Raw genomic sequence first — 16,921 nt, 5'->3', positions numbered from 1 at the left:
ATAGACTGTTATGTTGTCGTATTTTGTGCCAGTGTATTTCCACGCGCTTCCTGTTCAATAAACGCTATTAAACGCGCGCGGCATTATTTTAAGAGCGAGCTCGAGACCTGAAGAACCAACGGGTGCCGTTACATGACAACTTTTGAAAATCCTTATCTTAAATTCTCACTGACAACTTTTAATAATTTACATTCTCAACAAATGCTAAATACGCCAGAATTTGTTTGAGTTTTGTGCTCGTCTTCGCTGGAGAATTACAAAAATCCCCCAAATCTCAGCTGGCCACCCACCGTAACCAGGGCGACCCGTCTCGAGACCCCCGCGTGCGCAGTAGACGTGTTAATCTACCATCACATGGTTTTGTTTTGTTGATATTTTTTGAGGCACAGCATTTTATTTTTTTCATACTTGTACGATTGAAACTAAAACATGTATGACTCGTTATCGAGAATAAGCCCAGGGGGATCGTTGGAGAGAGCCGAGTTAGCAAAATGCTTCTGAATCTGAGAAGTACGAAAAAATCATCTGGGTCGAATAAATAGTTTACGTTTGGATTTAATGTCATATTTTGTAGCTGCTTCAAACGGTATACGTAACATTTAGTAAAAAGTGTAGTTAGTTGTAACATATGATAATAGTAAACATTTGATTTACGTGTCAGTCTTAAATAATGCTAATAATTAATACTATTAAAAATGCTTATTTGGTTGGAGAATAGCTTGTAATGTTTCAAAAACATTGAATTTGGGTGTGTAATTAATATATTCTTTGTATGTCTCTTGCAGTAAATCTGGACCTGGTTTTTGGTTTCGAAGCCAGGTTTCCTGCACTCTAAAGGCCCGAAGAACATCAAGGCTCTTGCCCTTTTCCCTCTTGTGGTCCCTTATGCCCAATGACGGCTGTCTCCGGGTCACTGCAGGATGGATGAAGTGGATTTGACAGTTTTTGTCTGTCACCATCAGTGCTTGCCTCTCAGTGACTGTGTCTTGTTCTTTTACGTTTATAAAAGAACACCTCCTCTCTTGGGCTCTGGCCCTTTACACTGTAAGAGTAACTGTTAGTAAGGAATACCCCACGGAGGGGGCCTTCCTGCAAACTCTGTGGTTCACATCAAGTGAGCTTTTTTTTTTTTTTCATAGGCTTTTTGTGCCACAGTCAAAGCAGGAAGAGGACATTTTTGCAAAAGTCAAGGTTTACAAGTTTTTTCATAATAATTTATTTATACATTTAAGATTTTTTTTTTCTGCTGGTGAGATGTCGTCAGAAAATCCTAATAAGGTGGTGACCTTCTTGGCACCTCCACCTCCAAAGAATGTGAATGGCTCCGGTTCGGACTCACTGGTGGGTGAGAAGCTAGACACGGAGGTCAGAAAGCGACGCCACACTATGGATAAAGATCTGAAGACGGCTGAGCACCGATTTTTTAGGCGTAGCGTCATCTGTGACTCCAATGCCACAGCCCTCGACTTGCCCAGCAAAGCCTGCATCCTCACCTCGCCTCCAGACTGCGAGCAGCTTGTCGTGCCTGTGGTGCTGAGTTTGGCCCCTGATGTAACCATTGACACACAATTGGGTGTTTCGAGTATAGTAGTGGAAGAACATGTTGAGGATGTAAGAGGTGCTGGGGTTGATGGGAATGTAGAGGTACAGAGCCCATCTGTGCTGGATGTGGGTGCGAGGCAGGCCGAGGCCCTTGGGACGGAGGAGACAGTGCCCAGCGACGTGGGCGACAAGGAGGAGGAGATCGGAGCAACAGACAAACGTGAGGAGGAAGAGAGAGGGGTGGCGAAGGCCCGTGCTGAAGCTGAGCAGAGGGAGGCTGAGAAAAAGGTTCAGGATGACATAGAAGAAGTGGAGACCAAAGCTGTGGGCACCTCACCTGATGGCCGTTTCCTCAAATTTGATATCGAGATTGGACGTGGCTCATTCAAAACTGTTTACAAGGGCTTGGACACGGAGACAACGGTGGAGGTAGCGTGGTGTGAACTTCAGGTAAGAAACTAACTACCATGGTATTCATGTTCTGTCTTCATTCATTATAGCCGATGCTCGTGTTGTTTGATGTGAACTTTATTTATTTTCTTTTGTGGCTGACCAAAGGCTTAAAAGTGCTTTTGTGTAACACAGCAGTGAAAGATCTATTTAAAAAATGAGCGCCACACTTACAACAGGAAATCGTGTTTGTATAACTTGTTTGTGCACTTTTATGGTCATGGTTCTTATGGTGCCCCTACAGGATGTGGGTGAAGAAGATCTTTGGTAAAGTTGCAGGTTAGGCCCAAAAACATGATGCGCCATATTGTGCTTCATGAGTGTTCTTCTTATTACTCAAATGTCTGTTCTGTTGTTATTCAGAAGATAGCTAGCTGTAAAAATGCTGTCATGTTAATCAACTTCTTCAGCAAAGTTCTCATCAAACACTATTATTACAGTAGTTGACTTGAAATAAAAAAGACAACTTTTTATTTGATCTTAGAAGTCCCTTGCAGCAAAGCTGAGTATGCAAAGCACGCAAGTGTTGCATAATTATGAATTCCTTTCATGATAAAGTCAAGCTTGCAAATCTAGAAGTGTTTGCATTCACATTTTTTTCTTGAATGTCTATGTAATGCTAGCTTGATTTCATGTTATTTATTGTTGCATTCCAAAATGTCATACTGCAAATTTATAATGTATTGCATTAATATATGTATTACATGTTGCATTCTCAGCACTGCCACCAGGGGCACTATAGTATTTGCGCAGTGAACCACTCAATATCCAATATTTAAAGTGTAAATTTAATATTGCACATACCCCCTATGTAATATAATATTAGCAGAACTATATATTAACAAAAACGTGAGTGTCGATATAAATTAATTATTTAACAATAATTACATTTGAGATACTAGAAGTTTTAAGAGCTGCAAGTTCTTCAATAAAAACAATTGTTATAATTAGGGATGTCCCGATCAAGTTTTATGTTTTTTTGTTGTGCCCGCGATCCAATCCAAATCATTGAATATTGAGTACCTGCCAATACCGAGTCCCAATCCGAAACTGGTATTTTCCTAGATTTGGTGCACACTTAAAGTATGTTAAAGTTATTAAAATCACTCTAATATGTGATGTGCAGTTCTTAGGGGCTCAAATGGAAAAAAGGGGCATCTATCACTTCAGGGTAATTCCAATATATCAATTACTTCAGTAATATTGGACTACAGGATCATGGAATACTGATAAAAAATGTCTTGTATTTTATGTACAATAAGCAGAATAATTGCAACAAAAAGAAAAAAAGTGGGGATAAGGTTAGAAAGCATGAAGCTCGCGGTGTCAGAACGGCAGTCTGTCAGACGCAACTCATAGCAACGATGCCTCAGATAAAATAAACAGTAAATTACTTTCGAGTGATTCGTTACAAAAGTGCGCATCAAACATACTAAACATGGAAGCTCGAATATATGTGTGTGAGGCGCTAGAACAGACCTCTATCGGCCCCGATACCGATCCTTGAGATTGGCTTGGGACATCCCTATTTATAATACTAATAAAAATATTTGTATGAATTATATTAATAATAAGTTAATAATTAATATTATTTTAAGTCATCCTGTGGCCTCCTTGTTGAGAATCACAGTATTAGTGTGTTTGTTATTGTAACTACTGTCATGGCGGAGAAACATTGTTGCTGAGCAAGTTAGCTAGTAACGTCAATATGGTATTTCTGATTTAATGGCACCTTGAACACTTTTTTTAGGTTTGCTACTTCCAAACCAATTCTAGATCTCAACAAGTTAAATGTATTCAACCAGATGGTATGTTGGTCAAAGGCTTAAATCTGTTCAAATGTAAATTTGCATTGATTAGCCTGTTACTCTCTTGTCAGAGGTTTTTTAGTGTCAAACCAGAGTTGTCTATTTTTAATAACACCTTGAAATCGAACAATTTGCGTCTTTTAAACTCTTTGGATCTCAATATGCAATAGGATTGTGTGTTTCCTCTGAATATCACAAGACCCTCTCTGTTTGTCCTGGTATCTGGTTTCTTCTCAGTATGGACCTTGCGTGGAGAAAGTATAACTGCACACAGATAAAGATGGATTGTTGTTAGTTGCCTGGTGAAGATCCTTCTGTACAAACTGAACAGTTATACACACCGGTCAGACTTTAGTTATTCCTCCTAAGAGCTCATAGATTTAAACCGCTACATAAACATGTCAAAGCACTATACGGATGGAAGTGTGCATAATATGCTGTGTGGTGGTGGGGTGTAAGACTCTGGAATGTAAGAGCGGATGGTGCCAGTGACATCATGTCCACGCTGCCGGGATGAAGGGATTGAACTGATGTGTGTTGGTGAAAGCAAAGTAGCATTATGAGGTGTGTGGACACTTGCTAAAACGGGGGATGTGCAGTGTGTTTATAGATGGATTAAGGCCTTTAGAGGAACTCTAAGTAATTTAGGGGTCAGAGGGCTTGCAGGAGCAGAGGTCTGGCCACTGGAAACTCCCAGGTTGCTTTGACAAAGGGAGGGCGAATGAAGACAAGCAAGGAGAAGAGGGGGTGAGCAATGCAAGGACATCAGGGAGGGCTGCTTTGTGTCTGCCCGCCGCTCTCGCTCTCTCTCTCTCTTTTGCTTTCTTTCCTTAGTTTTCAGGACGCTTTTGTAGTTGTAAAGTATTTGCAGTCTTAAGGTACGTTCACACTACAAGCGACTTTGTCGCTGCAGGTCGCCAGTGGCTGGCGGTTAGGTCGCTAGTGGGCGTTCCCTCTACTGGTTGCCTAGTAATGTTTGTGAGTGACATTCACAGATGTTTCTCCATGTTGTAGACAACAAATCCGTTTTCTTGCCACTACAAACAAACATTTTGGAAGGAAAATTTGAAATATAAATGGAATCAGTAAAACATGCATAATATTAAAGATGAACGAGAAACTGTGAGGTCTTTTTGCCATCGTGGCTATTTAATTGCAACAAACGGGCAAATACCAGTCTATATGGGTTCCTGAAACCAATCAGGCTCTGAGTCAGTACTGTGATTACCACTGTATGTACACAGAGATATATCACAACTTATAGGACACTTTCTGACGGCTAAAATTAGCTTCTCGTTCAACTTGCCTCTGTCAGAGAGTGACGGATGATCATGCGCGCTCCCCTGACTTCACTCCTATTGGTTGTCGCTCCCGAAAGTCGCTCTTCATTTGCATAAAGTTAAACACATCTCAACTTTGTCGCGTCGCCAGACACGCCCCATCAGATCGCCAACGGCTGCGATCATGCGTGTCGCTGGAAAACGCCCGCTCCCCATTGAAATAAATGGTAACGTGTCGCTTGTAGTGTGCACGCACCTTTACTGGACATCAGTAAAAGAGACCTTTCCTGGATGTAGAAGAGGAAAGAAGATTATCTTGTCGTCAGCTTTGTTAATGGACCATCTAAACTGCTTTTCTCCCCAGAGCTGATTCATTTGCAGAGCTTTTATTTTTCTCCCATTTGAGATAACTTGGGAACTAGTTTTTTCCATGGATTGACTCAGATGTTTCTTCCTATATGTCTGAAGTGCTAAATGTTCTCTAGTTCTTCCATTAAGATTAAATTAATTAATAATTTAGTTACACTATTGTGGTATCAGTTGTTTGAATAGTGGCTTTAGTTACCCAGCATGCATCAGTAAATCCCTATTACTCTGAATATTATTGGATTAAAAAAAATAGGATGTTGTTGTGTTTCTCTTGTCCTCATTGCCTTGGTATGTGTTGAATCATATATGAGCTAGTAGGATGACAAAGGCCGACATCCCCCCAATTCATTCTTCATGGATTCAGGGAGATGCAAGCGAGGGCTCTTTTAATGGGAGCAGAGGCATCCCTTTACTCTTTTGTTTTTCTATTCAGCTGAATTATAATAGTAAAGACATGAAAGGGCGAGCTAGAGCTAAATGTGCTGTGAAGAATTCAGTCCCACTCTGTCTTTTTCACTTCATTCCCGTTTATCTCTTTGCCAAATATTTTTCACAGTTAACAGAGTGGAACAAAGCAGGGTGCAGTAGATGTGATGTTAATCTAAACTTAAGAAGCACCACGTAGTATTACTCATACTTGGCTAACAAACCCCTGACCCACAGTATTAAACATTGGCGTGTAACTGTCATGCTATAAACAGTGATACCTCAAATTGTATGCCTGTTGAAGAAAGGTGTGGTGTTATCGATGCGATTAGGCTTATGGGTTTCACCTGCTGGCAGATGATAAAACTAAAGAAAAAAATCGTGTAGACTTTTGATTTGGGCCAGTAAGCAACCACCCAACAACCCAGTCATTTACACGGCAAGTAGCCTACCACTCACATTTTCTTCTTTTTGATTCTTGTTCACTCTCTTATCTTTACTCAAGCATTCTGAATCCCAGTCATTTTTGTGTGAAGTTGTGTGTGGTTATAAAGTGATTTTAGTGACCTTATGGTGTGTAAGCTGGTTTCCATGCACTTCTTCACACATCACACACTCTTTTCTTCATGAGCTTTTCCACTTGCAATTAGTTGTATAAAACATATGCGCACACATACTTGCACAGGGTCCTGTGTCCATATGCTGACTCCCTTCACTAATGTATACTCTGAACCCTATGCAAGTTGTTGACTAGGTTTTTGACCCTAAACTATTTAAAACCATACGGCTGTTGTGCCGTCAGCCTTATCAGCATATGTTAACTGTGAGATGTCACAGTGCTGGAATTTGCGGGAGGTGCCTTAACTCCGAACCGGTTTAATAGAGACATGCCCCAGAGAGAGTGTCGTCATCTGTGAATAATGCAGAGGGAAGGGAACAGTTGAGGAAGAAATCCAATCCCATGGATCCCAGCCATAGCCGTTTCCCTTTTCATTGTTGAAATCCATTTTTTTTCCAAAGGAGTAAGAAAGACAAAGACAGGAGCTGCGCTTCCTTCATTTGCAAGCGCTGATCTCCTTCCTCATTTACAGTACTGGCCATAAGTGTGCTATCCATTGTGTGTCTTACATGGGCTTGGACGGGGAAAAAAGATGTCATCATAAATGGAAATATACTGAGGGCTTTGCCTTTGTGAGATGCTATCTGATTGGCATTAGGTTTCACTTGTGTCTTATCTCCACTAAATGTGAATCTGACATTTTTTTCTAAGACTTCTTTTTAACCTCGACAGTTGCTTAATGACAGAAAAGTGTATGCAAAGCAGAAAATGTGTGCATTTAACACATACTCTGTCAGTTCTTTCCTTTAAGAGATTAATTTGTCTTTTTTTTTTTTGCTTTCCCCTCAAGTGCGGAGGCTGTGTTAAGTCGTGGTTTCACTTCTCACTAGATTTATGATAAATCTATTTCCCCCAACTGAGTCTCTGTCAGTTCCCCTCACTAACTCAAGTTCCTCCAACTTAACATTGGGTCCATATTTTAAACTTTCTTTTTCTTTTTTCTTTTCTTCTTTTTAGGCTTATAAGTTTCTGGCACCAAATTGTGCATTTTTACACTGTTAAATGAATAATGATTATGTAAAAGGGATAGTTCACCCACAAATTGTAATTGTCATCACTTACTTACACTCAAGTTGTTCCAAACCTGTGTGAGTTTCTTTCTTCTGTTGAACACAACATATATTTGAAAGAATGTTGATAACCAGACAATTGACTGTAACCATCATCTTCCAATGGTATTTTTTATTTTCATACCATGGAAGTTAATGGCTACCGTCAACTGTCTGGTTACCAACATTCTTTCAAATGTCTTCTTTAGTGTTCAAAATAAGAAAGCATTTTGGATCAAAATGTGGGTGAGTAAGGGATCTTTTTTTTTTTTTTTTTTTTGGTTGAACTATCCCTTTAACATCAGTGATATCAGTACCGTGACATTTTTGAATGGCCTGTTTTTGCTGCTTTGTTTCAACAAATGATTATTGACAAATGAGTAGTGCTTCCTAAGTACCTACCTAATTAGCATTTGCCTACATGGTACTTTGAACACTTTAAAGCGCAGGTCCACTGAAAATACTTCACACGTAACATAAAGCAGGTTGTACTGTTTTCAAAAGAATGTGCAATTTCATACAGCTGCTCGTCCATCTACAGAGTATTTTTTTGCCTGCCGAGGCTTGTTGAAACCCACTCCTGCGACATTGTGTTCATCACCTCTTTGAGATCCTGATGTGATTCAAGTGTCAAGATTCTTGCTTATGAGTAAAATCAAGTTTGATCTCTTTCAGTCTTCCTTTGTCATCATTGTCTCTCTGTGCCTATGGTTTTGAATTTGTAGGTAGCAAAAGTGTGTTAAAGGTCACAATGGGAGGGCAGTAAATTCCTCACGTTTCACTGCTCAACCTCAGCTCCTAACTGCCTCTCATTTTATTCAATACATCTATTAAGATGCTGTTTAAACACACACACACACACACACACACACACACACACACACACACACACACACACACACACACACACAGTACTTTTACCGTTCAGTCTCCCCCTCTATTACCTTAACCCTACTGACCCCAATTGTTCTCGTTTGTTGTTGTGGTTCATGATCAGTTAGTACAGATCCTTCTAATAGGGGTGCTAATCAATTAAAACTTTTATTAGTCAAATTAAGTAGGCTACATGGTATGCTGATTATTCATTAATTGCAAATATTGATTCTTACTATAGACTCAGTCTGGGTTCAGTTTTTCATTCTGTAATTTCATTTATTTTTTAGAAGGACACAGTGATGTAGCAGATCCTAAATTTGGAAGCATGTAAATCTTGTATTCCTTATGATGAGCATCTTAGAAGCTGCGCTTGAAGTTGCTTTTTGCAGAGTGGGCTGGTTGGACCCACAACTCCTCCCAGATTTCAGTGGCTGTTTCGCGTTTGCATTCTCTGAATTCCTGTGGCAGAACGTCAGCTTTAAAAGAGGACAAAACGTAAAGGAGGGGGGGCATTCGATTGAAAGCGGACTCTCTCTCTGGTATTGTCTGCCTCACCCAACCAAAAACCAAGCCGAAAGCCCTAAATACCAATCTGGATGCAAGATTTTTGGCTTTTAAGAAGTGCTGTTTAACAAAAAATCCTAAAGACCATTTAGTACAGTGTATAAACATGTGATATTGAGTTTGCATTCCCATATTTAGTACAATTTGGTCTACTTTTGTACTTCTTTCTCGTTAATTAAGAGCTCTTACTTATGAAGTGAATAGCTTGATTTCATGTTCAGAATGCAGATCATATCAAATGTCTGTAATTAACTAGAGCAAGCCATATGTGACAGCCTCTGACCTATAACTGAGTTTATTCTTTCATCAGACCAATATGAGTGCATAACATGCCAATTTTCCCAAGAAAGTCTGAAACGGCTTCCAAATCTCATTAGAGGTATGTGATCGCGTTCTATTCAATCTGAAGGAATGCGGCTTATTTGATTGGAGCTACAGCAGGCAGTTTCTGCTAAATGTCAGGGATATTTTAGCACAGTCACACCTATGTAAATGCAGTGCTTGAGGTGTAGCCTGAGTTGTATCAACGAAAGCTGGTATTTATTGGGCTGTCAGGGTCTGTTACGTCATTCCAAGGCTGTTAAACCCCCTGTTTTGGGTACGAAAGTAGGACGTCCTCTCCTGCCAGAGTTTGACTTAATAGCCTATAGGATGCTGAAACAAGCTTGGCTCATCCTGTGCAGTAGTACACATCATTTTTGTTACCTCTGTGGGACCCATAGCCAATTCGCTAGAATAGCCTATTTCTCTGTGCTAAAAAAAACATCAGTTTATTGCAGAATTTCAGTTTTCTTCCCCCCGTTTACAAGCTATAAATAGCAACACCTCATCTGCCACTGTCGTTCCACTCCATGGTCAGAACTGGAGCAGACAGTTTTGGGTAATGACGTGGGCAGAGTTGACCCGAGGGAATGTTTTAGCTTTCACATGAGCTTCAGGAATGAAAATCCAGAACTGTGGTACAGTCTCAGCTCTGCTGTTGTACCAACTGTATGTTCATACTCTTTATTTCAGTCATGGTGACACTGACTGTACACCTAGTCTCAAATGGTATGGCCACAGTTTGTGAATTTTGCACAAAGACTTACACGATCTGGCAAGATCTAATCTGATTGGTTGGTTTTACGCAACTTCTGGGAGTAGAATGTGAATAACTAAACACTGAATTTGCCAGGTTGGTGGAATCAAGTCTTTGGAAGATAGGGTTTTATGTGAGGTACATTTAGTAGCTGATATTCTAGATATTCTCAAGCAAAACTGTTTTTTGCTTGGTTTAGGCTATCGTTCTATAGGATTCATATGTGAGAAATCTAGAAATTTACATGAAATTCTGTTGAAATCAGTTAGACTGACTTCACGTCACACACTTCCCCTTAATTCTTACTGTCAACAGATAGTAATTGTTGTTCAGTAAAGTTATGGTTATTCTGTATTTCACCTGAAATAAGGGTATCCTCTTCCTTGTAAATCTACTTCCTACTCAGTTTCCAATGACCGTTTAACATTCCTTTCCTTGCAGCAGTTTTTCTGTCTTCTTCTGCCTCTCCTGTGTGGAATGTGACAGTCAGGTGGCTGGTTCCTGCCTTACTGGACGTTCCCACATGACGGTGACCTGAATTTGACCCTGCATAGGTTACTGGGGTTAAAGGAGAGACAAGCACCAGTGGCTGTCTGTCTGATTTAATTTATTTTCAACACCAAACCATATATGTACATAATTTTACTCTTGGTTTAATTCGGTGTATAAATACGAAGATGATAGGATAAGCAGTCTAAAACATCCAGTGCACTTTCAGTCAAATATAGTGCTCAAATGCTCACTCTGCACAGGAAGCAGTTGTGGATAGTATATTTAAAAAAAAAACTTGCTAAAGCTGTACTGTTATCTAAAATCTTTTGTCTTAAATAATCTTTCTAGGCTCTTGTCCATATGACATCCTCTCTGCTCTCATTGTTGACTGTTAGCCTTTGGAACAGACACCAAGAGACAAATAAAACGCTTGATAGTGGCTTGATAGTATAAAGAGGAATCCCTGCTCTCTTGTCCTTGTTGGCCCATCCTCATCACTGCGAGTTCATCTTATTCCAGATAGAGCCGGTCAGAATGGCAGTGCCATGACGCTCCACATGTGATTTCCCGAGTTGAAGGAATGCAAGCCTGATGCCCTAATCTGGTCCACTTTGTTCTGGGGCGTGAGATTGCAAGAACAAACTTATTCACTCCTCTTTTCAGGCTTAATGGATTTGAGACAGCCCTGATACAGCCAGATGATCAGTGAACATCCTGAGCACCATAAAGCTTGTTACGTCAGAGACTGAAAGCCCTGTTGCCCTATTCATTCTTGTCTGTTACGTATGGTATACTACAAGTTTTACATTAGCAGAGTTCTGCACCATCAACAGCTTGCCTTTTAATAGACCAACTGTGCTACTTTGAACAATTTGGTCCTCAGTTGACAAAGTATCTCCTTTTTTTTCTTTACAGCTCTTGCTCTGTCTTATGTTCTTTTTATTTGTATCATCAAAAAGGAAAAGGAAGCTTACAGCTTCCTGTGTGTAACACATCTGATGAGGAAGCTCACTCTTGCTGTTAATACTTATAAACACCGTGGCTTTTCCCCTAGATGGGTCAGAAATGCTTGCTTCCTTGTTCTGCTTTGCTTTCAAGTTTGATGTCCATCCTATGAATTCAATTTCACTTATCTAAAGTGCACAATTGTACGCTGCCTCTTGGAGAAAAGGACTGACAGAGATCGAATTGTTGGAGGTCACAATGTTGCACTTGGTTTTTAGTAGGTGTTCCTTCTCGACTACACTGTCCTACTGTATTAGGAGATACATCATATGAAATATAGACTAATGGTAGTTGTCTGAATCCCATCATGCGCTCGCACAAATTTGAACTTTGCTTGACGCTAGCGTCTCTGTAATTAAGGGTGCTTCAAATTGCTAATTTTAATAACGGGTCATGTGACTAGCATACTTTGAAGAGTGTCATTTCAACTGCAAGTGATGTGTTGCCAGTAGCTTAAGCACATTTAGCCCCTTTCTTTCAGCTACTTAGAAAAAGCTATGACCCTTAAGAGCATAAAATGTATAACCGAGAAAACAAGTTGTTGAATGTTGAGCAAGTACATCAGGGTGCTCGTACTGTGCAATGTTGTATGTTTAAGTACTAACGCACTGCAAAATTAGCTGGTTATCGCATCTGGCCTTTTCCCTTTTAAACCGGTGACCTATTAGCATGTTACCGCCTGGGTTCAAAACAAATTACAGTAAGCTGTTCTTTTCTTTGTGTTGTCTACCTGCATAGTTGAGCAAATGGTGTGTCTTTGTGTAAACAAAGAGAACAATCAGCCAGGGATAAGGCTCCAACTCTTGGGTCTTTTAGCTTGGAGAACCCTTCAGGTGACGGCGAAGGGCAGGATTGTGTCGGGAACATATGAGCTTTAGCGCTCCATTCTACTGGTATCTGTTGACTAAATGGTGACTCAGTTTGAGAGGACTTTGGAGAAGGATCTGGTTGAGTTGTGCTTTGGAGCCTCTTGAGAAAGTTAGACTGATAAAAGGCCTGATTCATCCAGACGACAGACAGGTGTTCATGAGAGCTGCTGCTTAATGCTGTGACTCACCTACACCTGCCATGTCTTGGCTTGCAATTCATGACAGGAGAGTTTGTCGCCTCTGAGTGTACAGTACGTGAATGCGGTGTAGCATATTCCGGTTTGCTGGTCGTTTTCTGCACATCAAGATAAATTTAAGCTGTATTAGTCAGTCACTGACTGTACTTGCTTTGTTTCTGTTCTTCACTCACACTCATGCACCACCCTGATTACAGAGAGTGGAAGGCAGAGGATAAAGACACTATCCAGACCCAGCATGCTGGCTAAAAGTTGCAGGTTCAACCCATCTAAAGCAATCATCCGAACAGCATGCTTATCTTAAGTTCTTTGAAGGAGCCATTGGTTATCAGTGTTCCTGTTCAAGGATAAAGAGGGAACTGATGTCTGCCCAATGCTTTACTCTGCACCCTGTAATTGATGCTGATATCTCAGGGAAATTAAGAAAAAGCATCTCAATCCCTGACCATTTCCCTGTATCTCTCGCTAACTCTTTCTGCCATTCCTATAAATAGCTTTCATGTGGGACAAAGGTGTCAGCAGCGCGTGATTTACATTTTGAGCAGCACTTATTTACCTCTGCTGAACAGTGCTCTGCTCTGCTGAGCGCTCAGTGGTGCTTTCCCTTTACAAGGCCCTAATAAACACCCTGGGCAATGGGCGCTAACTCCGGGCAGAAATCCAAAATACTCTCCTTTCTCTCCACTCTTACCCTTTCTCCTGCATTCTCTCCAGAGAGAGCTAATCTGTGAAAATTATGTGAGGGGTGCTGTATTGCACGAGCAAGGTATTTTTACAGACAATTTTCTTTTTCAGAGAAACTACTGTCATGGTGGCATGACAGTATGAAGAATTTGTTAAAGTGAAAACTTTTACAGCGATTTGCCCGAATAATAACCCTTATGGTTTACTGGCACAGACAGTTGAACTCTATTACCCCATTGAGTACGGAGTTAATGCCAGGTCAACAACAAAAAAACACGTTATGTGTGTGCAGAAGGACCGTGCATTGACCAAATACTCACTTATGCGACCACTTCCCTTAATGTGCCTTGCAAAGTTTGAGAAAGGCCTGCTTGGGCGCTTGGTACGTTTTTACAGCTAAGATAAAATGGATCAACTTGTGTATTTGCAAAAACTACAATTCTTTAACTGAAGATGTTAGTCTTCTGCCTTGCCATTGACTCGTCCCAGCTGTGTAGGAAAGCTGTCATTACATGCAAAGGATCTAAGGAGATTACTGAGGCTTGTCAAAGGGCAGCAGATTTTCATCAATTCCTTTGTGTGATCTTAGGGATTATGAATATACACATTTAAGTCACTCTGTCAGAGAATGCCTTCCGACTGGAATTAAATGTAGCCATCTTAATTATTGACACTGCATTTCCCATGATGCAACAGACATCAATTTGAGTCATCATTGTTAGAAATCGCTTATATAATCACCAGGAATCATTTATATAAAGTATTTTATTAGCATTCATGTTTTTGGTCATGGTTTACAGACTTGCTTTTCTCTCCCATGGCTTGCTTTTCTCATCAAAGGAATCAACACTGCATATTGACATTCATGCGGTCACACACTTGTCATCAGTTTAGATCCAATGCCCAAGAGATGAAGTGATCCACAACATGGCTGCCAGGCAGATGCCTGAACTTTGTTCATCGTGGCCCTTTGCTGAGCAATGTATCTTGTGTGGCCATTAGGAAGCCTGGGTTGTCACATTAAACCTGCTGCTTGCATCAACACACACCTCACACCAGCTGAGGGGTCTCTCCTGAATCTCCTGCTTTTGGATGCCGGTCATCTAATCAGAGAGACTGAAACTTGAGCCCTCTCCAACCTGTCCGCTTCACTCCACCCCTCCCCACTTGTCCTCCCACCACAGCTGTCACCGCACCACCCATAACATCTTTTCTCATAATTGTCATTTGCCTTTTTCTAGATGAGGAAGTGTAGTTTTCGAAATGATTTCCGGAGGCAAGATATTTGCATGTGTGTATCTGATGTGTCATATCGCTGCGGAGGTCGTCCTCTTCTGTGTAATTTACTCCACTGTTGATGGAAATGTGCTGCCCTTGTATTCCCGAGAGGTGAAGTTCTCCAACTCGTGAGCATGTCAGAGTTGAGTCACAACAGTCCCATTGTTCAGATTGGAGAACAAACTCTCCTGCAAAGATATAATTCATCATAGGTAGGCCAATAACTATTATGGTCTGTTCCCTAAATGTAAAATGTTTTTACTGCTGGGAAACATCTGGGTAGACCTCCCTGCGAATGATTTAAATACATTCATATTGTCGGTTAACATAACGTGTTAACAATGTGCTCTGTGATACACATGGTCAGCATCCTCTGCAGCTGCCTGCTTATTACAAATGTATCACAACCCTCTTTGCTAACCATGACAAACAAGACTTAATTGTTGATAGAATATTTAATTCCTTGCTTGCTTTATTATTTTATAATAAAAATGTATAAAAAAAAGAAAGATTTTTCACAAAAATGAAAATGTCATAACCGTGATTTTTTTGACATTAAACCTGCTTTGGCACATTTTGGTATGCAATTTCCTAGTGGGCATGTGAAAGTTGAGAGCACCAATTGAATAAAAAATCGAATGTCAATCATTTTGTCACACTAAGCTTGTATGGCTTTATATGACTTGTAATATAAGGCACAAGTTGCGAGCTTAAAATGTATGGTGTTTTTTGTGTCTTGACATTTGTTCATCTTTGTTCATCTGTATCTGTCTGTGTAATGAAGTTATTACTTGTGCTTTTGAGGGTCAGTCCTGACAGCTAAACTATAGGCTGGCGCAAATCTGGACCACTGGAGCCTATCACACCACACAGAGCGCAATTACAAATGCAGACCATAATCTCAGAAACCCTTTCCTTTGAGTTCAGCCCTAAACACACATGCTGTAATCTTCAAATCACTCCAAAAAGAATGGGCTTCTTAAACTCACTGGCTCCTACCACAGAATCTTCCAATAAAAGGCACAGTAGGAGAGCTGGTCAGATCACTGCAGTCATTATTCTTTCTCCAGAAAAAGTGAGACTCTTAACGGAACCTTTTTACATAGAGATGAATATATAACTAAAACCACTCTATGCCTGCTTTGACTATGTAAAACCCTCTCTCAAAATGGAGAAGATTAGTGGAATGCTGATCACCTGGAAAGGTTTTTTTCTCTCTGTGTAAGAGAATCCTGCATTTAATAAAAGCCATCACACATGAGTAACTTGTATCCACATGTGTTTTCTTCTCTCTAACCTTTCTTGGGTGATCATGGAGGACTTGAAAGCTTACAGCTCAACACACTAGTCAGGGGTGACTAGTCAGGAGCCTGCTACCTCTGTTGCCCCCATCCCTGGGGGTAGCCATACTCTAACCAGCACCATATGTATGTGCATGGCATATTGCCTTGACTGATTGAACATATGGGTGAGGGGTAGAAAGGAGGCGGATTAGGGGCCTATCAGGTTCCTTGTGGCGTCAGCCCTTAGTTAGGCCTAAACGTCTATGGATAGGCAAAGGACAACAGAAGGTCAGGTCAGGGAACCCCATGGGCTTTCACCTCCTGCTTCAGCCAAATGGCCTTTACACTTTTCAGCCCAAATGGAATGCCAAAAGTTTATTTCTTTGAATGCCATTTTTTGTGTGTGAGCTGCCTGTACACTGCCGGTTGACATCAGTGTTTGCATATTTTGCAACTCTTATTAGAGCTCAGATGTCCTTCGTTACCTAATGTCTCAAATTACACCAATTCAACCTCTTCGTAATATCTATGGGATTTATTATAGTGTTAAGTCTTTAAAACGTTAAGTCTAAAACTGAAATGAATGTAATACATAATCAATGCAATCATTGTTTCTTTGTAAAGGATTGTTTCATTGGCAATCTGCTGGATTCCAGTAGCTATTTCCTGCAGCCAGTGCTTACCTCTGTTATGTGGTCACAGCTGCTTTCATTCTCAGGTAAAATCTTTATCCTAATCAAAGTCACTAAGCCAAATATTGCTTCATTCACCATTTCCTGTATAGCGTGTACAATGGGGTTATATAAAAGTGAACAAATATGATTTTTTAATACAAACGTAAGAAATATACTTATTTTTTAAGTAGGCCTATGGAAAAGAATGATGATATTAAAAGTAATAATTTTACTTTATACTATAGATGTATACTTTTCCAGCTTTCATGGTAGATTCATGGATAGTAAAACGATAGAAGTTAAGTTGATCGTTATGATTAAACATAAATTCAAAACGGAAATATGTTCACTTAGAATTCAGATGACACTACAAAATGT

At 40.3% G+C, this 16,921-nt stretch overlaps 1 protein-coding gene across 23 annotated transcripts in view; it reads left to right on the top strand.

Annotated features, from left to right (window-relative positions):
- wnk1b (WNK lysine deficient protein kinase 1b) overlaps positions 1–16,921 on the top strand; it is a 77,601-nt gene that overhangs the window by 721 nt on the left and 59,959 nt on the right. For all 23 annotated transcript variants that reach the window (XM_079623199.1, XM_079623183.1, XM_079623182.1 and 20 more), the window contains exon 2: positions 786–1,992. In XM_079623199.1, the coding sequence (XP_079479325.1) occupies positions 1,255–1,992 (738 nt within the window). In that variant the 5' untranslated portion in view covers positions 786–1,254. The remainder of the gene's footprint in view (positions 1–785; positions 1,993–16,921) is intronic.

This window comes from Phoxinus phoxinus (genome assembly GCF_949152265.1).
Source record: "Phoxinus phoxinus genome assembly, chromosome: 9".
NCBI classification, from domain to species: domain Eukaryota; kingdom Metazoa; phylum Chordata; class Actinopteri; order Cypriniformes; family Leuciscidae; genus Phoxinus; species Phoxinus phoxinus.
Note: the sequence above shows the minus strand (reverse complement) of the source record. Positions and strands in the feature narration are given on the sequence as shown.